The sequence below is a fragment of the Ictalurus punctatus genome, chromosome 2 (assembly GCF_001660625.3).
Source record: "Ictalurus punctatus breed USDA103 chromosome 2, Coco_2.0, whole genome shotgun sequence".
Lineage (NCBI taxonomy): Eukaryota > Metazoa > Chordata > Actinopteri > Siluriformes > Ictaluridae > Ictalurus > Ictalurus punctatus.
In genome coordinates, this window is record NC_030417.2 from 7,687,153 (window position 1) to 7,712,644 (window position 25,492).

The 25,492-nt window shown below is 37.9% G+C and overlaps 1 protein-coding gene across 7 annotated transcripts in view; it reads right to left on the reverse strand.

The window, feature by feature from the left end:
• sash1a (SAM and SH3 domain containing 1a) overlaps positions 1-25,492 on the reverse strand; it is a 402,788-nt gene that overhangs the window by 136,817 nt on the left and 240,479 nt on the right. Inside the window, exon 1 of one of the 7 annotated variants that reach the window (XM_017493876.3) lies at positions 17,646-17,735. The exons of the other annotated variants lie outside the window; for them this stretch is intronic. Within the exon in view, the coding sequence (XP_017349365.1) occupies positions 17,646-17,720 (75 nt within the window). The 5' untranslated portion in view covers positions 17,721-17,735. Of the gene's footprint in view, positions 1-17,645; positions 17,736-25,492 lie in introns of those variants that run through there. 7 annotated transcript variants of the gene reach the window in all.

The window sequence follows — 25,492 nt, forward strand, 5'->3', positions numbered from 1 at the left end:
TGGGGCTTACATACATCACAAAGAAGGCTGGGTAGAAGCTTGGTGCCTTTAGACAGGCCAGCAATAAACTAGATAGTCCTGGGGGAGCATGTGTGTACAAGTCACAGGTTCGGAGTATAATGGAATATGCATCACTTTCTTGGATGGGTGCCTCCGCAACATCTCTAGCAGCCCTGGATCACATTCATAGAAAAGCAATTGATATCATATGTCCTTCACAAGAGAGTAAATGTATGCAAAGCCTTCAACACAAGCAACAAGCAACAGCTGTGTCTGCTCTCTATAAGATGCACTCAGCCCATTGCCTCATACACTCATAGAAGGCATTGCTCCCACCCCCATATACCTCGTGTTGAAACATTAGTGCCTCAACACCCCAGCATGTTCTGTCTATTCCAAGGGCCAGGACCTATCAACTTGATAGATGTTTTCTCCACACTGCTGTGAAGAGTTGGAATAGTCTGACTCCTGATGTTGTAAGGTGCGCATCTTTTGACAATTTACAGGTTTTTAAAACTCGAGTACATTGCTACTTCATAAATAAGCATGTTTGACTGAGCTGCTGTGAACCATGGGATTTGCTTCCCAAGTCTGCTTTTCATGGGTCTGCTGGACTACAGCCCAAACTACTGTCCAAATCTCACCAGGGTTATAGTTACATACAGTATCTCACAAAAGTGAGTATACCCCTCACATTTTTGTAAATATTTGATTATATCTTTTCATCTGATAACACTGAAGAATGACACTTGTCAAGAATGACACTTTGCTACAATCTAAAGTAGTGAGTGTACAGCTTGTGTAACAGTGTACATTTGCTGTCCCCTCAAAATAACTCAACACACAGCCATTAATGTCTAAACTGCTGGCAACAAAAGTGAGTACACCCCTAAGTGAAAATGTCCAAATTGGGCCCAAAGTGTCAATATTTTGTGTGGCCACCATTATTTTCCAGCACTGCCTTAACCCTCTTGGGCATGGGGTTCACTGGAGTCCTCTTCCACTCCTCCATGATGACATCAAGGAGCTGGTGGATGTTAGAAACCTTGTGCTCCTTGTGCTTCCGTTTGAGGATGCCCCACAGATGCTCAATAGGGTTTAGGTCTGGAGACATGCTTGGCCAGTCCATCACCTTCACTCTCAGCTTCTTTAGCAAGGCAGTGGTCGTCTTGGAGGTGTGTTTGGGGTCGTTATCATGCTGGATTACTGCCCTGTGGCCCAGTCTCCGAAGGGAGGGGATCATGCTCTGCTTCAGTACGTCACAGTGCATGTTGGCATTCATGCTTCCCTCAATGAACTGTAGCTCCCCAGTGCCGGCAGCACTCATGCAGCCCCAGACCATGACACTCCCACCATGCTTGACTGTAGGCAAGACACTTGTCTTTGTACTCCTCACCTGGTTGCCACCACACATGCTTGACACCATCTGAACCAAATAAGTTTATCTTGGTCTCATCAGACCACAGGACATGGTTCCAGTAATCCATGTCCTTAGTCTGCTTGTCTTCAGCAAACTGTTTGCGGGCTTTCTTGTGCATCATCTTTAGAAGAGGCTTCCTTCTGGGACGACAGCCATGCAGACCAATTTGATGCAGTGTGTGGCGTATGGTCTGAGCACTGACAGGCTGATCCCCCACCCCTTCAACCTCTGCAGCAATGCTGGCAGCACTCACACCTCTATTTCCCAAAGAAAACCTCTGGATATGACGCTGAGTATGTGCACTCAACTTCTTTGGTCGATCATGGTGAGGCCTGTTCTGAGTGGAACCTGTCCTGTTAAACCGCTGTATGGTCTTGGCCACCGTGCTGCAGCTCAGTGTCATGGTCTTGGCAGTCTTCTTATAGCCTAGCCTCTTTATGTAGAGCAACAATTCTTTTTTTCAGATCCTCAGAGAGTTCTTTGCCATGAGGTACCATGTTGAACTTCCTGTGACCAGTATGAGCGAGTGTGAGAGCGATGACACCAAATTTAACACACCTGCTCCCCATTCACACCTGAGACCTTGTAACACTAACAAGTCACATGACACCGGAGAGCAAAAATGGCTAATTGGGCCCAATTTGGACATTTTCACTTAGGGGTGTACTTACTTTTGTTGCCAGCGGTTTAGACATTAATGGCTGTGTGTTGAGTTATTTTGAGGGGACAGCAAATTTACACTGTTATACAAGCTGTACACTCACTACTTTACATTGTAGCAAAGTGTCATTTCTTCAGTGTTGTCACATGAAAAGATATAATCAAATATTTACAAAAATGTGAGGGGTGTACTCACTTTTGCGAGATATTGTATCCAGGGTAAAAATGACCCCAGTGGTGCTGAAAAAAGGAGAAAGCAGGAGGAAAACAAAACGTTTTAATCAAAACTAACAAAGGCAACAACCTTTTTTTGTGGTGCTAGCAGACAATGCTAACACTAATGAGTAGAAAGAAGCCACTGTTTGTGCTAGCATTAGTGCTCATACAAGCGAAAATGAGCTACCCGTTGCTGCAGACAGTGCCAGCCCAGGTTGCTCAAGCGATGCTGTTGTTATGTGCAAAACAACTTTACAAGATCCTTCAACTGGAGATGGTAATGGAACTGTGATAACGAAGATTGCAATACAGACAATCAACAACTAGTAAGTAGCACTAGCAGCCATTCTAACAACTGTGTTACACTTGAGGATGACCCAGTACTCTGGCCAAAACAGCTTTCAGACAAAGAGCACAGGTCAATAGTGCAGTTCAGATCAAGGACAAAATTTTTCCCAAAAAGGCCACAGATTTACAAGCAGTAACTATTACATGCAAATGAAAAATGGATAAAAGATAAGCAGGTCCTGGCTTGTGTACAGTGAAAGAATGGACTGTGTGCTTTTGTTGTCGCCTGTATGGATTAGGGATGTCATGGTACCAAAAATCTAGTAGTTGGTACCGATACCACCAAAAGTACACGATACTCAATACCAAAGTCGATACTACGGTGTGGTAAAAAAATAAAATAAAAAAATAAATTAAATTAAAAACTCTCCTGAAGGACATCCTCCTCTGGCTGATACTGGCAAAAAGAGAGAGAGAGGGGGATATTTTAATTATCAAACACTGTCTGACTGTGACTAATAAAACAGTGGAGGCTACAAGCGCTAAGGGGCACTCCTAAACATGCACACACACACACACACACACACACACCTTATACTCTGAATGCAAGCACTGGTTTTAATTCACTGATGTGGTGGCAGGCCAAAAAGATTTATTAAAACCATTAACATTTGAATAATTATTAGTGACATTAGGATACATTTTGCTGACAGGACACGGGCTGAATGGAGATGCATGGACACATAGAAAAGACACCTTTTCTATGTGAAGAGAAGTTACAAGTAGGTCTTTCTTAGATAAAAAAGGATTACGACAAATTAGGACGAAAGGGGAGAACAAGGGATGTAGAGGTCCCCGTGCCTGTGTTTGTCGTAGGCCCCAAAATGACTTGATCCGTCACTGGCTCAGAGATGCAGCAGTCAGTCATTAACCTTATCATTAACAGTTTTCCATTGTGTTTATTAACAAGCTACTTGTTGTGTTGCTTGTCATTTTATCTTTGTAATTGTTAAATGTGGTGAATAAATTGTAAGTGTGTAAATTATGTTTGATGCCTTGCATTTGTTTCTTTTTTTTAAATTAACAGATCTAGCTGTCACGACTTTCCTCAGCAAAATTTAGCTAGCTAGTTAGCAGTTTAGCTGCTGTTTAGTGCAACGTGGCAGACACTCCTAATTTTGATGACCTGATTTTGGAAAAGCTTTTTGATGCGCTTTCTTATAATATACCTAACAGATAAAACAGAACACACAGATACATAGATATACTGTATACACCTATAACACCTGTGCTTCCCCCATTGAAAAAAAAAGAAAGGAAAAAACACCAGACGCCATTGATTGCGGTCTATTTCCTTCAAAACCTCAGGCATTCTCACCATCAGTAAAGTCTATTTAACTTTTCTTCTAAAGGACAGCAAAGCAGATTTTTAAAATCTTTTTTAAATCTAAAAAAATAGCAAAAAAAAGTGGTTTGCTTTATTTTTGACAAATCCCTCTGACTAATAATGCTCCTAAACAGAAGCTGAATAAGAGAGAATAAAAGTCTCTTAATATATACAATATGTACTTCAAAAACATTCAACTTGAAAAAATCATGTATTTCACATTTCATTTTCATCATTTAAAAAAAATACAACTATAAACTATACAATTAGGTCAGTACTATAAGCAAATGTAAAAGAGAGAGGTTAAAATGGGGAAGAGGAAACAGGAATGTGGAAGTGGTTGTACTGCTTGTGATACAAAAGTCCTTTGATGTAGCAACATATAATTACTGAAGAAAAAACTCTGTAAATGAAGCACCTCTGAAATGATCGTCACACATTAACCATAATTACCTATTTGTCTTATCTGAGCTAGTTTATTCTGAGAATAATGTTAATAGACATGCAAATGGTTTCCTTTACTTATTCAGGATTAAATTATACAGAAACAAAAATTTTCACCAAACTATTTTTTGTAGAATGCAGTTTATGATTTATTATATTTAATTTTCTAAATGCATGGCTAATTATTTCTTAATTTAAAAAAATGTACGAATTGTAAAACAATATTAAAACAAAAAATTTAGAAATTAAATAATGTTTATCTGATTTGTACAAATGAACAGTTTTGGGAAATTTTGTACGGATTATTCCATTACCTGTTAAATTTCACACTGACTCATTGCTGCCTCACAGCTCCAGGGTCCCAGGTTAGATCCTGAGCAACACTACTGAAATACAGTGTTTACAGTGAAGACTTGACACTTTACAGTGCCTAGGAAGTGAGAGGTGAATTGGGACACAGCCATGGTGAGTCCAGCAGCAGCAGCAGAAGCTCCTGACAGATTAAATACTCATTTATTCCCTGCAGGCCTCTTCACTTCCCTGTGATTAAAAGCTGTATCAGTTCACTTACCGCTGACCTGCTCTACCACTATAAGCATCGTAAAGGGCTAAAGGCTGTTCTATACTAAAACTGCTTACGCCACACATATACCACCTAAAAATCATATATAGAAGATCAAGCAGAGTAGCTGAGTAACTCAATTACACACCAGAGTGCCCAGCAAGCTAATTAGTTTAAACGCTTTTCAGGGATTAAGTGAGGATTAATGAAAGGAACACCCATGCATACACACATGCGCACACACACATGCACACACAACAACAACATGTTTTCCCTTTAGCCCAAATCAATGGTTTTATCTAAAACCAAACAATAATAATCTTGGACTGATAAAATACAATAAGTTAAATATCATTATATAAACAAAAGGTGGTTAAGGGGAAGAGTTACTTTCTGACCTCAATCAAAGCACACTAGATTCAGAATGGGACCACTTCACTCCCACACTCTCACACCGGTTGTTTTGGAATGTAACCAGTTATGACATTTGCATTTTTACATATCAGCCATTCCTTCTACTCACAGACCATAATTAAAGGACTTAAGGGGTCAGGGCTAATATTTTTGCACTTTCAACAAAAATAGTGGTGTCCACAAAGAGGGCATTTGTGAACTAACACTTTCTTGTACAACCGATTACATATAAAAATGTCGGGGGAGCTACTTTGTATTTGCATCTTGTCCAGCTACAAGCTACTCATTCATGCTTTAAAACAGCTAAGCTACAGTCAAGCTATTCTTTTAATAAAGTAGCTAGCTAAACTAACAAAAAGTAGCCACACTACAAACTGTAACATTTTCATCATAGCAAAATAAAATGCACATGCTTTGTATGGGATATAACAAAAAGATTGAGCTTTTTTTCTATTTGTAAACCAGTCTCAGTTTGGTAAAATACACTTAACTTTACTTAACAGTTAAACAACAATCACCATAAAGCAACAGATAAAGAGAGAGCTTAGTTCACTTATATGCATATCTCAGTGAATAAGATTCTAGCAAACATATGAACATCTTTAAACATTTATACTCATGTTCATGATGACACACACACACACTGTCAATCAAGACTGTCAGGCAAGTGCCCAGATATAAAGCTGCATTGAAATGCATTTATCTAATGGATGTGGTATGATAAATAGTGATTAGTGCTTTGAAGTAAGTAATAACTGAGGAAAGACATGGTCATGTTGTCATGCATTAAGCAATTAATATTACACATCACTGACAGTTTAATCCCCAACATCAAGGCAATGCCAGAATAGACTGTGCCGTTCCCATAGCAACACCATTGAAAAATCCTCGAATGCACTCTTGGATGAGGTTTTGTATGGTGAGAGTTAGGCTGGGGAAGCATAAACAGATTACAAAGCGAATCAATTGTAGTAAATCTCATTTCAATTGGCTACTTAAAGTCCACTTTATGAAGTAATTCTCATGTTTTAGGGGCAGAATTAAAGTTCAGAGTTAAGGCTCTCAATCAGCTGCTATTGGGGCTTTTCAGTGGGCTGCTGGAGTGCTTAAGCTATCAATAAACGTAGTTACTGTGAATGTGCAAGATGTCACCCGACACTGAGGAATATCACATACAGCACAAGAATCAATGAGAGAAGAGAAATCATAAATGGACACACTAAACAAAACAACCTGGCTCAAAAGACAATGTGGTGTGTGAATATGTCACAATAAGCTTTAACTCATTATTGCATTGCTGCCCTGCTTGCATGAGCTTTTGCCACATAAATAAACCTGACATTAGATCATGTAAAAGGACTTTTCAATCAAGCCATTTATCAAATCATTAAAAAATATATAAAATAAAAACGCAAACAACACAGAGATCAAATACATTATGAGCATGATAGCATTCAAAAACATCCACTGGCAATGATTTTCTTTCCCTATGCCTTTATGTTTTACACATAGCCTTATTTTAGGATTTACTCCGGGTACTCAGGTTTCCTCCCCCAGTCCAAAGACATGCAGGGTAGGCTGATTTGCATGTCTAAAGTGTCCGTAGTGTATAAATGAGTGTGTGAATGTGTATGTGATTGTGCCCTGCGATGGACTGGCACCCTGTCCAGGGTGTACCCCGCCTTGTGAATGATGCTCCCTGGGATAGGCTCCAGGTTTCCCGTGACCCTGAAAAGGATAAGTGGTATAGAAGATGGATGGATGGATGTTACAGTTATGCTGTAAAGTTTCTGCTACAACTTGGAATTCATTGTTTTTAATTGATTGATACTCCCACCACCATGTTTCAGAGCTGAAATGAGATACAACATACAAAAAAAATCATATAAATATATCAATCCGGACCGCAGAATCTCTCACCATCTTCAAAAAACAGCTAAAGACCCACCTCTTCTGTGAACACCTAGCCAACTCATAAAATTTTTTTTTTTTAAATAATAATTACTCTGTGTACTTTGCTTCTTCTGGAACTCAATTAACGGATCTTGTATGGTAGCACTACTTGTATTGTTCTCTGCTTTATATCGCTTTGCTTGTATTTCCTTATTTGTAAGTCGCTTTGGATAAAAGCGTCTGCTAAATGAATAAATGTAAATGTAAATATTTAAAAAATCAATAGCTATGTAAGAATTGAAAAGTAGACATTATTTTATCTCCTTATGCAGGTGTGTCAGTGTCAGGTTTAGGTTATCCAGGAACAACCTCAATGCAGATAGTGTTCACATGAGACTGAGCTGTCTGACAGTGATTGCTCTTTGCTGTCAAGTTCTCTCATATCAATGAAATACTGGTGCGGCCATATCATTGACATGTTTGGCTTGACAGATGAGTGAAACATTCTTAGATAACTGGATTAAAAGACAAACAAGGATATGTCACTTGATGCATTATATGTGAATACCCTAAAGATCTTTCTGTCTTTCACACACACACAACCACTTAGAGCAGCCTCTATTGAATAAAGGCTATCTCCAGGACAACAAGTTTTAATACACTGTAGAGGAGAATAAGAACATATATTTCCAAGTGTTTCCACTCAAAGGATTTCTGTAAACAGATATTTGCTGACCTCATCTGAACATTGTCTGTAAAAGGAAATGGATTTGTAATTACTTTAGGTCTAACTGTCCATGCATAGACATAAAGCAGAAATATTAAATTAGCTGACTAAATTTTAATGCCTGCAGCTTCAGAACATTTGTTGTTGCCTAGCACAGAAAAGTCAACAAAGAAAATCTCTGTATAGTAACAAAAATGTGAACATCAACATATAATCTGCAGTTGCATGCCCAATATTTGCCAGACAATATTGTGGTTTGATTAATTCCTGCTCCATTGCTATCTCCTGACACAGTGTTCTGAGCGAGTGAGTGCATCTCGACAAGAGTGGGGATTAAACAGCTTATGGTGAAAAGGAATTGTCTCCTCATGTCCAAGAATGGCTGTTTATTCAGCCAGACACTGACCACAGATCAGAGATAATAACAGACTCTTGTACTTTTCCATAGACAAAATGGAACCCAGATAATAAAACGCAAACCATAAGAATTTTTTTTTTAGGGGGTTACGACATATAATACTGGCCCAGGAAAACCCACTGGATGTCGCTGTGGCTGAATTTGGCAGATTTCATTTGAATGTATTCTGAATTAAAATGGCTCAGATTGCGTAACCTACCTTTTTTTCTTTTTTTTTTTTTTTTTTTTTTTTTTTAAATATTTTAACCCCATTGATCAGCCAGGACTCATCAATATTAATGAGACCTTCTGCTCTACCAATTTCATCATGCTTCATCACGGTTGGCTGGCTTTCTAATTAAAAGTCATAATGCATTCATACGAATGCCTTTATGAAGATTGAACCTGCAACATAAATGAGTAAAGTTAAGTGAAATTTTCAAATAGTTTTTGAACAGCTGCAGACCAGACTGATCCCAAAGTCATCAGTAATCTCCCTCGAAAGTTAGAGAAGTACTGTGCAAAAGTCTTAGCACATGTTTAAAAAAGATGCTGTAAAGCAAAGATGACTCCATACGTTTTTTCATGACATTAAACGTTTCTTCATTTGAAAAAAATCCACTCTGAACAGCAGTAAACCGTAATGAAGTACACAAAGTCAGTATTTGGTATAAGAATAAAATGCATCTGTAGTCTCAGCTTTTGTTACATTTTGTGCACTTTTATAAGGCTGGCGAGATTTTCTAAGCATCTTTGAAACTGTGCCACAGGTCTTCTGGAGACTCGAACTGCTGTCGCACTTGCTTCTGTTTCTGCAGGTTAAACCCAACAGCCTTCATTACTTACATACAAATATGTCTCTGTGACAAAAAAATTTTTGTTCGAAAAGTACATTTTTTTTATTTTTTATTTTTACTGATTCAATACTTAATACAATCCAGGACTTCATAACCTTAATGTACTGTATACACAATGGCTTTTATCAAGTAATAAGAACAATGTGTACATTTATATCTGTTTTAATAAGGCAGTGGTGTAAGGACAGTTCGAGTTCAGATCTCACTGCTTCAGTCTGAATGAGTCAGACCTCTAGAGAATGTCTCTGGGCTCTGTTCCAAACCCAACTCCACACACTACACTACTGCTGTGCAGTAGCAAGGGGCCCACACTCTACAACTGATCTAATTAATATATATAAATAGCCAGTTTCAATTACTGTTTCTCCCCTAAGTTGGCATGTTGGATCCGAGCCACATGCAGATTTTTCTCCAAATCAAATACAATCGCAGAAGTGAAATGAGAAGATGAGATAAATACAGTGCATGCTTATTGTTAGGAATCAGCCAATAATGTTGAATCAGCCAATCTAAATAAGTATCTGGATAGGATATCTGCATTAGCACAGCAAACATTACCTTATGGACATAAGGAATGAAGATTAAACACATAAATAGCAGTGTAGACTAATGTAAATCACAATGATTAATGAAGTGGGGGATGCATTTTTAGAATTCCATAACAGAATTATTGCAGAACATTGGCTGATCTTTGGAAACTTTAACAAACCTAAAATGTTTGTAATAAGCCTTAAAACAGCAATGGCTCACAAAAATGCCTCACTTGAGGTCTCTGAGACTGAGTGATAAGAGAGAGAGAGAGAGAGAGAGAGAGAGAGAGAGAGAGTTGCAGGTAAAATGAGCTCTTCCAGACAACAGCAGCTCTCCAATACAGAACAAACGAGGTGCTTCCAAGAGGTGTTGTTACACTGGTTACACACCGTCTGCCATACACACACATATACATACACTTCTCCACGGCATCTTCAATCGCTCTGAAGCCAGGAATACATGAAGACTTTTATGTTCATTTTATAGCCAACAACAGAACACTTACAAAGCTTACAAAGATGAGACATTCTTCTCATCTCTGTAGCAGCTCCAGCATGACAAACATGGTGGACTGTGTGCAGCTCACTCAGGGGGATCCATGCTAACAGGGGTAAGTCTGTCACCAGTTGGGGGCGGGGCCTGTTCCAATGTGACGTTACAGTGGCGAGAAAATGAAAACAACTCATTTTGAGACACTGTTTATGATTTACGGATAATCTAAAAAAAGGAGTTGGTGGATTTTTACCATTGTAGGGTGGATGTGTACACACACTGCCGACACACATTTATGTTCAAACACCATGTAAAAGTGAATTTTGCATAATAGGCCCTCTTTAAGGCTAAACCAGCATTTCAATCTTTATCTGTGTGTACAGGATAGCAATAGCATTAAGATGACCTTAGAGACCATCTTATGTACTCTGTTCTGAGATGTCACTCTGTCATTTGCGACCATACTGTGAGCTCAGTCTAACTTGATGATGATGATATCTGTCTCAGCTTGCTCCTGAAGCGCTCCATTAAACCTAAATCACATCTTAATGTCTCTTTCAGTGGCTACTGATTTTGTCCTCAGGTATAGTTTGCTTAATTATTATTCACTCTGCTAAAACAAAACAACCTCCAGTGGACATCCTGTGTAAAATCTTTGCTAATTGGCTTATCTTGTAAATCACATCCTGACAGGTGGAGAACAAATACCACAACACAACACAAATCTGAGCATACTCCTGGGATTTAAGTGAATGTCAAAGGTTTTAGGATAGATTTGAGGATGATTTCAGTTTTAGTCCTAAGCCATGACTGAAAAACATAATACAGGCTAATTCAGACCAATTTATGATAGATTACTGGCACAAAGCTAACTGTATAGATTCAAATTAATATGTTTAACAGAGATTAATTATATATACACAGCAAAAAAAGAAACGTCCCTTTTTCAGGAGACTGTATTTTAAAGATAATTTTGTAAGATCCAAATAATCTTTATAGATCTTTATTGGAAAGGGTTTAAACAATTTGTTTCATGCTTGTTCAATGAACCATAAACAATTATTGCGCATGCACCTGTGTAACAGTCCTTAAGACAGAACAGTTTACAGGCGGTAGGCAATTAAGGTCACAGTTACAATAACTTAAGACAATAAAGAGCTATTTCTACTGACTCTGAAAAACACCAGAAGAAAGATGCCTAGGGTTCCTGCTCACCTGCGTGAACATGCCATAGGCCTGCTGCAGGGCGGCATGAGGACTGCAGATGTGGCCAGAGCAATAAACTGCAATGTCTGTAATGTAAGACACCTGAGACAGTGCTACAGGGAGACAGGAAGGACAGCTGATCGTCCTTGCAGTGGAAAATTACATGTAACCGTGTGGTCCCCCAGACATGATCGAGAACTTGCAAATGCCTTGGTGGAAGAGTGGAGTAACATCTCACAGCAAGAACTGACAAATCTGGTGCAGTTCATGAGGATGAGATGTACTGTAGTACTTAAAGCAGCTGCTGGCCACCAGATACTGACTGTTACTTTTAATATTGACACCCCACCCCCCACCCCCCCTTTGTTCAGGGACACATTATTCCATTTCTGTTCGTCAAATGTCTGTGAAACTTGTTCAGTTTATGTCTCAGTTGTTTAATCTTTTTATGTTAATACATATAATATTTATATTTATATAATACAAATATTTACACATGTTAAGAAATAATTACAAAATTATCTTTAAAATACAGTCTCCTGAAAAAGGGAAGTTTCTTTTTTTGCTGAGTATACACACACACACACACACACACACACACACACACACACACACACACACACACAAGAACATGGGATTTGATAAGCAGTGCACTTGCTAGTGCCATGGGGTGCAAACCAAAAATAAAGCCCAGTTGGCATATGGCCATATCAACCTCAACCTTGCTGAGATGTGAAGAAGAGAAAGAGCTACAGAGATCAATTCTTTCAACTTCATCCAAAAGATCTGCAGGTCGATATTGAGGCAAACTAAATGCCTCATTGCAGAATAACACATCACACTTCAGCAGAAAAAATCCAACTCCAGGCATCGTTCTGTATCCTGATCCTAAAAGCATTCATTAGGTGGAGACACTAATGGAGTGGGATTAATGAGGCTTTACCTCCACCTCCAAATCAGTGACAGGAAGTGCTGCTACTTTAAACATAATTATAACGCTGGTACTCACAGTGACAGGTCTGACGTTAAATCTTTAGAGGAAAAACTACACATACATTCTGACAGAGCTTGTCATAAAAAAACTGACTTATTAACTATTTGAGTACAAATAACTTTAAATTGTCAAACAGGCACCATCTTTTTTTCGTTTTGGATGAGTATACATGTTAAAGACAAAGAAACTACTCAGGTAGCAGATGGGCAATGACAGCCTCTAAAATCAAGCATGCCAAGAGTTTTCAGACCTGCACCTGAAGCATCTTATCATTACAATGTTGCTACACAATGACATGATGCTCACGCAAACCCTACTGCCATTATCTGATAGATAGAGAGTAGAGGTGTAACAATGCATCATGACCTGATGCACTTACGATGCAAAATGTGACGATGTGCATCGTATCACAGTCCTAATAATCTTTTCTCTCCTTCTGTCGAGCCACACATGATTTTATGGAGATACTAGAGATCCTGATGCTTTCTGCTCTTCTGCCTGATCCGTTTCGGATGTCCTGCCTCTGGATGGAGCTCTAATCTACTCCAATTCCAGACTGCTGGGTCTACGGCTGCTTCTAAGGCCAAACAGACTTCATATAAATCCATAACTTTTTCCACACAATCTGTTGTTACCCAGATGAGGATGGGTTCCCTTCTGAGCCTGGTTCCTCTCAAGGTTTCTTCCTCTTAACACTTTAGGGAGTATTTCCTTGCCACAGTCGCCACTCAGTGGCTTGCTCAGTTGGGATAAACTCGCACCTTTAATATCTATATACCGTGTTGATATTTCTGTAAAGCTGCTTTGAGACAATGTCTATTGTAAAAAGCGTTATACAAATAAAATTTAATTGAATTGAAAAGTATCAGCATTCTATTAATTATGCATCTAATGAAATTGCGCTGCTTGAACACTAGACGTCCCAATCTGCACAACCCACAGAGTTCAAATATAGAGAGAGCATGCTGGGCACATTCTTGCGTTCTTGCATGGAGAGCCTGTGTCATTACCACAACGGGAATAATCTGCACTTGTGTAATGTCCTCATTAGGCATTTTAGCCAACTTTGGAGCTCTATTTTCAGGTAAAATGATGGCTTAGGCGCTGCTATGACGCTCATTATGTTTAAATCAATTGTTTTCAAAGTCCCCACATCATAGACTTTGTTTCATAATTATTTTGGAGAATTTATAAACCTATAAATGTATTTATTTATTTGAACCTGTAGTTTGAACCTGTTTACCATATTAAACCTCTGTTCATGTTTTATACAGACATGTTTTATATAGACATAAATAGTTTATGTTACAGAAATTAAAAGAGGAGTATTTTCAGTCATAATATTTCTTACTTCCAATTTTGTTGTAAATATTTGTTGTAAAGATATCAAACTGGGAATCCAGTATCGTGACTAGAACCGGATCTTTACACCCTAAACAGAGTGCCTTGCTGAGGGCGTACTACAAGAGAAAAACCTAAACAAATCACCAAGTAATATAATTTCAAAAGTTTAAAATGTTGCAATTAATCTAAAGTAGTACTTAGGTCGAGGCATAATCATAAAATCAGTTGTTTAGTCATGAACCCTTTCATGCAGAAATTTCATGCAAAAACAACTTTTCATGTGAAAATAATTTTGTTAAAAACATTCTTCCATGCCATATGAAGTTTGACTACCTAAATATCACTTACTGGATATTAAAAAGTAAATAGACTGTCCATGTGTATGAATACCATGAGTAAGGATAAACATTATACTTAAAATAATAATAAAAGTCTTACAATGTGTTTAAAATGACATTTCAGGTCTGAAATATTTAATGTTGATTACCAAATTTATAGAAAAATAAAGAATTTGTCATGTATTTACACGGTTGAGAACTAGGGGTAGGGTTTTTACTGAAAAATTTATTGTCAACAACAACAACAACAACAACAAAAAACTCATAAATAAAGCTAAAGCATTTGTTAGAGTCTGTTACAAAAACACCTTTACTTAATTTGAGATTTTGTGTAAAATATTTATCAAGATAAAGCGAACATTTTGCACTGAGAACAAAAATCAGGATAATAATTTATGTTAAATTACAGTTATGGTCTCAAGAATTTTGGAAGTGATTTATATCTTATAATTTCCTAAAAACAAACTGACTGTCCATAAGTGTGGACACTAGTATGCATGAAAAGAGAAATGTATTTTTGTTTACAAAAAAAATATGCCACACACATGTTTTAAAACATAACTAAAATATAAATATAAATCTTCATACTGCTTTCTGTAAATCTGCTTTGTAACAATGTCTATTACTGTGTATTAAGTGGTATAAAAATACAACTGAATGCATTTATATAAATATAATATATCCTTATAATTATACTATAATATAATATGCATCTCATTTAAAATATTAATTTAAAAATACATTAAATTGAAAGAAATAAAACAAACTTGTCCCCTAAGCGACTTTTTCTCTAAATAACTGACAAACAAGTACACACTAATGAGGTTAGGAAATAATACTTAAACTATCATACAAGGTCTATGAATCTCTTTCTACCAAAATATATTACTAATGACTCAGCTATCTGTTATTTATTTATTTATTTTAATTTACTTATTATTCATAAAAGCATTTTTTCCCCTTCTTTGCACCACCTTATTCCTCAGACCCAGCAGGCATTGTTCCTTTGTCTCTTCCTCCACACTTTGAGGCTATTTTTATTCCAAACTAAAAGGAAAAACCCAGATAACATATCCATGTGTCTCAGACAGGAGAGCTGTGACAAGGCCGCTAACGACTACAGATGATCTAATTTATCAAACTCCCAATTTTCCATTCTGTTCCCTTTTCCCCCACAGTAATGGTCCATAATGGTGCTCATCTCTCAAAAAGGACAAGACAAAGCTATCTCCATCACTACAAAGAAAAGTACAGGTGACTAGGGTGTGGTTATGCTCATATATATGGAGATATTCACTAATGTGAATAATGTGACAGCAAGTGCTAAAATAAAGAGAAAAGAGAAGAAAATCACCAGCTGTGGTTCTGTATCATGAATGCTAACAACATTTAGGCTGAGACACTAATGGAGTGGGATTAATAAAGCAGGCGTGCACAAACCCACACACACAAACACACACACCCACACATACACAGAGACACGCACACAAGAAACCCCCCCCCCCCCCCCCCCCCCCCCCCCCCCCCCACACACACACACACACACACACACACACACACATATGCGTCCAGATCATTGCTGGACTCATATCAGCTCCCCATCTGTTAGATAGACTGGAAGTGGAGGACAGGTACATAATATTACCTTTTGCCTGTAAAGGTAATTACATTACAGTCTGGACGTGCCCAGAATGCATGAGTTCCCCACTGCTGTTAATATTTTATATCAAAACACAATGAACTTAACTGGCTAGGCTGAACGAGTATGTCACCTTTGTGTGCCATCTGTTATAAAGGAAAACAGCTGTGTCCTAATACAAAGTGGGAAGGAAGAGAGAGAGAGAGAGAGAGAGAGAGAGAGAGAGAGAGATGTGCAATGAATGTGACTGTAAGCATCTGTTATCACTGATAACAGATGCTTACAGTCACATTATAAGTGGACATACATTCCTTTATGTGCAACGTATCTGCAACAACTTCTATATATTGAATATCAACATTCTGGCATAAGCATATGTTTCATAACACCAAACTCAAACGAAACATTCTGCCCCAACATACAGTAATTTAACCACGTTCATCTCTACCACTAAGATCGATATGTAATAAATAAAAAATTGTAAACATACTGACTGTAGCCCACTAACCTGCTACAACCAACATCATCATATCACAACTTGCTACAACCAACATCATCATATCACAAATTGCTATAACCAACATCATCATATCACAACCTGCTACAACCAACATCATCATATCACAACTTGCTACAACCAACATCATCATATCACAACTTGCTATAACCAACATCATCATATCATAACCTGCTACGACCAACATCATCATATCACAACCTGCTATAACCAACATCATATCACAACCTGCTATAACCAACATCATCATATCACAACTTGCTACAACCAACATCATCATATCACAACCTGCTACAACCAACATCATCATATCACAACTTGCTACAACCAACATCATCATATCATAACCTGCTACGACCAACATCATCATATCACAACCTGCTATAACCAACATCATATCACAACCTGCTATAACCAACATCATCATATCACAACTTGCTATAACCAACATCATCATATCACAACCTGCTACGACCAACATCATCATATCACAACCTGCTACAACCAACATCATCATATCACAACTTGCTACAACCAACATCATCATATCACAACTTGCTACAACCAACATCATCATATCATAACCTGCTACGACCAACATCATCATATCACAACCTGCTATAACCAACATCATATCACAACCTGCTATAACCAACATCATCATATCACAACTTGCTACAACCAACATCATCATATCACAACCTGCTACAACCAACATCATCATATCACAACTTGCTACAACCAACATCATCATATCATAACCTGCTACGACCAACATCATCATATCACAACCTGCTATAACCAACATCATATCACAACCTGCTATAACCAACATCATCATATCACAACTTGCTACAACCAACATCATCATATCACAACCTGCTATAACCAACATCATCATATCACAACTTGCTACAACCAACATCATCATATCACAACCTGCTACAACCAACATCATCATATCACAACTTGCTATAACCAACATCATCATATCATAACCTGCTATAACCAACATCATCATATCACAACCTGCTATAACCAACATCATATCACAACCTGCTATAACCAACATCATCATATCATAACCTGCTACGACCAACATCATCATATCACAACTTGCTACAACCAAAGTAAAAAAAAGTGAAACCAGAGTGATATTATCACACACGCCTCGAAATTAACTTTTTTTTTTTTTTTTTACTTGGTAGCACTGATGCTCACAACTTAAAAAAGTTAGGAGCACCAGCAAAAATCTTTTATTTAAAAACACCACCACTCACGCTTAAAATGTGTGGATTCGGTGGCGAACGCAGTGTTACCTGCAACCTCTGCATGCCGGCAAATCCCAGCGCGTTGACTTTACAGTTCATGCCCTCAGACTTTGCCAAGTACATGTGGGTGTCCCTTAAAGACATTCACAGATTCTTCAGAAACGAGGCACTTCACAGTTGTGAGTCGTTACATGCATCCGGTAGATGGCAAGAGATGGCGCAGACAACATCGGGATACCAAAAGAGGAAAGAAAAACATTAAAAAGAGGAGAGAGCAAGACAGGGAACACAGCTAGTCACCCAGTTTTTCAAAAAATTAAGGTGATTTATGTTCCCTGTTTTGTGCTATGATTCTGAAGCTAGCCCCTGTGAAGCTGTTATAATTAACATCAAATAGAAATTCTATCAGTTACTCCCCCTGATGTTTATCCTTGGAAGTTGGAATATTTCCAAGAATGCATGTTTTTCCACGCAATCGAACAATAGTAATGGAGCACTGAGCTTCAAAAAGGACGGAAAAGCACCAAGCGACAATAAAACTAGTCCAGTGCTGTATATATTCAAGCTTTCCGAAGCATTGAAACAGCTTTCTGCGAGGAATCGATCGAAATTTAATGTAATCATATAAATCTGCTTTAATTGTCCCGACTGAGTTCATGAGAGAAGTGTTGTAGTGATATCCGATTCGTGAGTGAATCGTTTGTTTGAGTCGGTTCATTTCAATGAATTGGAGAATCCCGTTGATAAAACCAATCTGAATGATTTATTAACGAATACAGCTGATTCCATTCTCGAGTTCAACTCATTGATTCAACGATCCTGTCACTGTTTTAGCTAATTTACACATTTCTTTCTGGAACTGCTGGTGTGTGAAACGTATTATTCACTCAATGAATAAGAAGAGGAAGAAGAAGAAGAAGAAGAAGAAGAAGAAGAAGAAGAAGAAGAAAGTTCATTGTTCTTGGTACTTGGGGGAATAAGAAATTACAAGTCGACACCTTATAAAGACATCCAGACAGAGTTTCTATAGTGTCTGTGTATGAGAGAGAGAGAGAGAGAGAGAGAGAGAGAGAGAGAGAGAGAGAGAGAGAGAGAGAGAGAAAGAGAGAGAGAGTACAATGGTGTTAATTACTTGTACTGTATATATAGTTATTTGTATATAGTTATAAATGCATAATTTCAGTTAATTTAATAAACTGTTCAAATTTAGTTATTTATAGTCTCTTATTGAATATGCAGTAATTGTTATGCTTATTGATAATTATTGTTTTTACACATGGCAATAAGAACAAATAATTGGGGGGTGGGGACCAGGGGCCCGGAGTACAAATTAGCCAGGAGCCACAGAGACCCTAGCCGTGCCCCTGACTCTGCTCACACAAATACTTTGGCTGCGTCCGAAACCACATACTTACCTTCTATATAGTAGCTGGAATACAAGTATCGGACGCAGCCTTTTTTTTTTTTTTTTATCAGCTGTGCACGGGCCCAACTGGCTTGATTGTAGCTAACTAATTTTTCCAGAAATCAGTTCTGATTGGCTGCCACTGTGGCGAACTATGCCTACCGTGTCACTGTATCAGCTCACAGTAGGCACATACTCTGCAGTAATTAGCTAATGTTTTGTAGAGAAATGAAAACAGGTCACACCACAACAATTCCACTCTCACAAATACTCCCAAATACATTTTAAGGTTGCACAGATTAAATTTCAGCAGCATATGCGACCAAAATGGTCGCAATTTCGAGCCTTGTCACAACCAACATCACGCCACAACCTGCTACAACCAACAGCATAATATCACAACCTGCTACAACCAACATGATGTCACAACCTGCTACAACCAACATGATGTCACAACCTGCTACAACCAACATGATGTCACAACCCGCTACAACCAACAGCATAATATCACAACCTGCTACAACCAACATGATGTCACAACTTACTATAAGCAATAATATCATGTATTTTAATGTATTTTTAATACTGTGGCAGACTATGAAAATAAAATGAAACATCCAATCCATCCATCTTCTATACCACTTATCCTTTTCAGGGTCACAGGGAACCTGGAGCCTATCCCAGGGAGCATCGGCCATAAGGTGGGGTACACCCCGGACAGGGTGCCAATACATCGCAGGGCACAATCACATACACATTCACACACTACGGACACTTTAGACATGCCAATCAGCCTACCATGCAAGTTTTTGGACTGGGGGATGAAACCGGAGTACCTGGAGAAAACCCCCGCAGCACAGGGAGAACATGCAAACTCCGCTTACACAGGATCGACCCCCGATCCTGTAGGTGTCAGGCGAACGTGCTAACCACAAAGCCACCGTGCGCATAAAATGAAACACACTCAGAAAAATGCAATACAATTATATGTAATATTTACATTGTATGTAATTACTTGTTAGAAACAGAGAGGAGGCGGGTGAAAAGAGAGTAATTTTTTGAGCTTCATGAATTAAATTTTAAAAAAGGCTTGCATTTACCATGAAATGGTTAGCACAATATTGTCTGCGATATGACAATAGCAAATTGGAGCAATTTCATGCAATAATTGAGACCAGATCACTTACACTACCCCTGGCCCCATTCATAATTTCTTAAAGAATAAAAGAGAAAAAAGGGCTCTGTATCATGGCTGACCCTGCACTCTGACAGGCTGGGGTATGCGAAGAAAACAATTTCACTGTGCTCTACCGTATATTTTAACCAATAAAGACTCATTATCATTAACAATGGAAGAAGATAAAGGAAAAACTGGAAGAACATTTGATCTTAGCAATACTTCTTCAAGCCATATTCAGTGATCGCGCTGCAATGGGGGACCAACTTGTGGGGGGACAATATGGAGCCACACAAATGTGAGAGTATACTAATACCATTTTTTGGTAGCTTTGTATGGACAAGGATATTAATTATCCTGCAGGTTAACGAGGAGGTTAATCCACCCCTCCCCCCTTCCCCAACAGTGGCAGGATTATTTAGTGTGCCAATAAAATTTGGTGTCTGAGACCATTGGGATATGGTGTTGGTTATTGCCACTCAGCATGGTCAACATGTTTTAGGGGGCCACCATATTCACAAAAATCTACAGTATTACAGTTTGCCCCACACCTCAGTCTCATGCACCAACAGGATGCATATACCCCTCTTCATTTCCATCTTCCAGTCACCAATCCAAAGACATCACTGGCTAATATTTCCAAAAGCACTGCTTGTTGGGAATGTCTCTTAGCAGTTGTGCTCATCTGCACCATCAGAGCAAAAAAAAAAAACCCAACTTATCAATTATCAATATAAAACATCATACTAAGCCTCTGATACCTAAAACAGCACAAGAATGCTTTACGCATGCTGGTGTGGAGTTAATGCTTCTGAACTCTGCCTGAACTTGCCTCAATTTCATTACGCTAATTGAGATACTAATTTATGGACCAGTGAGATCAGATGGTTAATTGGTCAATTGTTTAATTGGGGAGTCTCTCAGGAGTCTAACACAGTGGCTAATTTATGATTTGACACATAAAGAATATAACTCATGAGCATATCTCTATTAAGCAGCACTGCTTTTCATTTACTTGTGTGAACTAGTTTTTGAATGCATTTTCTGCTTTTCTGTTTGACTGTGAATAGTGAGGTAGTACGAGAGAAGGATTTATTGCCAACATCATATACATGCACACACACTTCTTATTCACCATACTACATAGTGAGTCTGACATTGTTTTTTTATGCAATAAGGAAAATGTAAATGGTCAGAGTGCTTTCGGTGTTACAGGAACAAAAGTATTTCCTACAAAAGGTTCAACATATGAACAGGGTGATGAATCAATTAATGTGACAGAGCCACCGATACCTTACAGTCAGCCATTACAGAAATCAGCTGAAAAGCTTACTTATCACACCAGCATCGCTCAGCCTCATGTATACAGAGAAAGTCAGCTATTACATATCAAGAAGTCAAGTACAATGACTCACTTTTTGAGCTTCAAGAAGCCCCAAGTCTTTATGTGTCATTTAAATCAACACTTTGCACTGCAATTTAAGATCCAAGTGTGAAAAATTCTTATTAAGCCAAGTGTGAAATGAATTTTTATTCTTTATTAAAACTAATCACAGTGAGTTTTATCAAGGTAAACGTCAATATCAGCACATTTACATAAATCTTGAATAGTTATATGGGTGCAAATTCACATATATTAGCTTAAAATTCCACATTCTCAATCAGTGTTGAAATCAAGGTGGTGGACTCAGAGTACTACTGATTTTCATTAAAGTCATGATTCATGTTCAAGTCCCTCTAGTCCTAACCTCTGAGGATGAAATGGCAATTATATTGCTTGTATCCCAACTTATAAGGATATTCTCTAGGTGTAGTCAATTTACTTTTTACACATGCACACGATTTTAAGATTATTTGCAATTCCAGGTAGGACAACATTTTTTCATGCATATGGACATTTTATAAATCATTCATTAGAACTTTTAGGAAATAATCATAAGTCCACATTAAGGATTCTTATACTCACGTCTTTATAAATGAAGCCCTTGGGCTCTATCATGGAAGAGGTCAATGTAGCTATGGATCAATGGTCACCTCCTTGTTAATAATCATCATAACAGCAACTCAGTCACTTATACATTAATATCTGATTTCCTGATTGTATCTGTTTAACTTTTTGTTCTATTTCTCTGTCAGTATCTCAGTAAACATCCAGTACAGTACATGATCATTACAAATATGAGGTTAAACATGCCTGAGTAGTAGGTGATGTACTCAGCTTGCTCTTGTACAAATAGTGATACGTTTTAATCCTTTTTACTGAAAAATTCACCAAATCAGTTTCTCTGTGTGTGCAGTAGTTGGTCACAGTGGCTTACATTTAGCTCATGTGCAGCCAGACTATAGTGTATTCAGACAGTTGTTATATGAAAGATTTTACATTTGTCTTTTTTGTGACTGAAAAAAGTCTAACATTTCACTGACACAGATACTTGGAGTATATTCAGAGAAAAGGTTCTACTTGCTCTGAAGAAATATTAGACACAAATTAAATTTGGCACAATACTGTAGCTCCTGTTGGTATTCTAACAAAACGTTTGTGTCTTACATCAAATTAATCAATACAAAAACTGAAGCACTAACAAAACAAGAAGAGGCTGCATGGAATGGCCATATATATCCTAAATGTCTCTCCCTTTAGATTTTTTTTCCCCTCTGAGCCTGGAACCACTAACAATGAGAAGCACAGAACTGATAATTGAATATTGATTGTCATCAATCATTGAGAAATTGGGACAGATTTAAGTGTGTGTGTGTGTGTGTGTGTGTGTGTGTGTGTGTGTGTGTGTGTGTGTGTGTGTGTGTGTGTGTGTGTGTTGTCAAATTTTGGCCAGACACCCTGGACATATATGCTACGCAAGACCATACCCAGAGCTAGCACAGTATGCTAAAGTAGTAAATCATTAGCACTTGTCATTGTGATGAATAGTTTTGTGCTCAGGGTCAGGGACAGGGCACAAAGCCAATGTGATTTACATGGTGTGGGAGAGATCAGACTGAAGTTCACTGCAGCTTAAGGTGTCTAGTTTAACTGTATTCAACTCAGTGAACTGTAAACAGCTATACCACACATTATGAAGGAGAGTATACTATATACACCAATCAGCCATAACATTAAAACCACTTGCATAATATGTAGGTCCCCCTTGTGCCACCAAAACAGCTCTGAGCCATCGAGGCATGGACTTTACAAGACCTCTGAAGGTGTGCTGTGGTACCTGGCACCAAGACGTTAGCAGCAGATCCCTTAAGTCCTATAAGTTGCGAGGGGGCGCCTCCATGGATCGGACTTGTTTGTCCAGCACATCCCACAGATGCTTGATCGGATAAAGCTCTGGGGAATTTGGAGGGCAAGTCAACATACTGATCCCTTTGTCATGTTCCTGTTGACAGGTTCCATTAAAAAGAGATAATCAATGTTATTCACTTCACGTGTCAGAGGTATTAATGTTATGGTTAATCAGTGTATTTAATATTCTGTTTAATATTTTGTCTCAGATTAGGAGCCTAAGTAAACTATCCAATGTTCTTAATACATTAATAAAACAGAATATTTTTGCAGCATTTATATGTAGAACTTTTTTCCCTCTCAATTTAATTTTTCTGAAACATATATTTGTTTACGCTCATGAATACGTAAGTTTTTGTTCATATTTATAAGTACAAAGTGAAAATACATTGTACGTATTATTAAATATATATACAGTGTATATATATATATATATATATATATATATATATATATACACACACACACACACACACACACACACACACACACACACACACATATTGAATAACAAAAACAAAAATGTTTGAATATTTATTTCCCTTCGTTAACTTATATCCAAATAATTTCTTTGTTGTGCCATAAGGCTTACAGAAATTTCCTGGCTTTGTGTACGTTTTAAGCTGTTTGTACACCAGGTTTGAGAAATTGGCTGTGTTTAGAAGAAAAGAATCTGTAGGGTATCTGCAGGACACAGCCATTACCATTAAATTATACCAGCCCATTTAAGGTCTTGAAATGAGTCATTAACCAAAACAGCCTTATAAAAATAAAAATAAAAAGCTTCTTTACGTTCTAAATTTTCAAAAGATGACTGACTAAGAGGGAATTATGAACCAAGTTTTTACTACAAATATCAATACCATCTACTACTACTACTAGTACATCATCATCATCATCATCAACATCATCATCATCTACCTGAAAATCAAATGTGCTTACTGTAGCAAGACTCAGTTACTCATTCAAAAATGAAGGTGAATTGTAGCATTAAGTACACTCTGCAGCTGTTTCTGCAGCTTAATTAAAATCCTGATAGCTCGCTGCTTCATTAACTTTCATGTTTATCTTGTATTTAACTCACAAATAAATTACGTTTTCCAGTATTTCTTCAAGGGTGGACTTTTATTTAGAGGTTGTTATTTTAGGAGCAGATACTAATGGCCAGAGCACATCCTCCTGTTTTGTTATCATAAGTAGGTCAGTCAGAAACACATTTATCACCATAGGCAGCTCTCAGTGTCCTCAAAGGCACATGGATATGTGAGAAAAATGGAAAAGCAAATAATGGAAGAGAGTTGTAGCTTTAGTTAAGGACTGCTTTAAATGCATAATAATTCAGAATGTTTCTGAATTATTCATTGCTCACTGATTGTGTTGGAGGTTTAACTGAAAGGCTCAAGGTGTTCAAACTCATGAATGAAAATTCAGGAAGAAGTGGAATGATTACAAGCAGCACACAATGCAGTAACAGCCCCAATCCCCTGTATCTCAGGTCTGATCGATGAGTAAATGCTAATAACCTTTACAACCTTTAAAACTGGATTGGCACCCTGTCCTGGGTGTACCCCACCTCGTGCCCGATGCTCCCTGGAATAGGCTCCAGGTTTCCCCATGACCCTGAAAAGGATTAAGCGGTATAGAAGATGGATAGATGGATGGATGGACCTTTACAACTTACATTGCAGCATATATACATGAGGGAACAGAGGAAAATATTTACTGACAATGTTAAACAGCTCTGGCAAACTCAGGAGAGTTTGTGTATGGACACACATTTACACACATGCACACAAACACACAGGAACTGACTTAGTGCTAATTACATTTTCAAATGATTCAAGTGAATGTTCCATAGGGGCTAGTGAGTGTATGTGTGTGTGTGTGTGTGTGTGTGTACTCCAGCAGGAACAAGAGGCTAAGCAGGCTGTAATTGTTTTTAAATCAATATTGTGACAGAAGATGAGATTGCTGCAATGTCAAATCCCTTCATGTCAGATCGCTCCTGAATCTCTAAACAACTC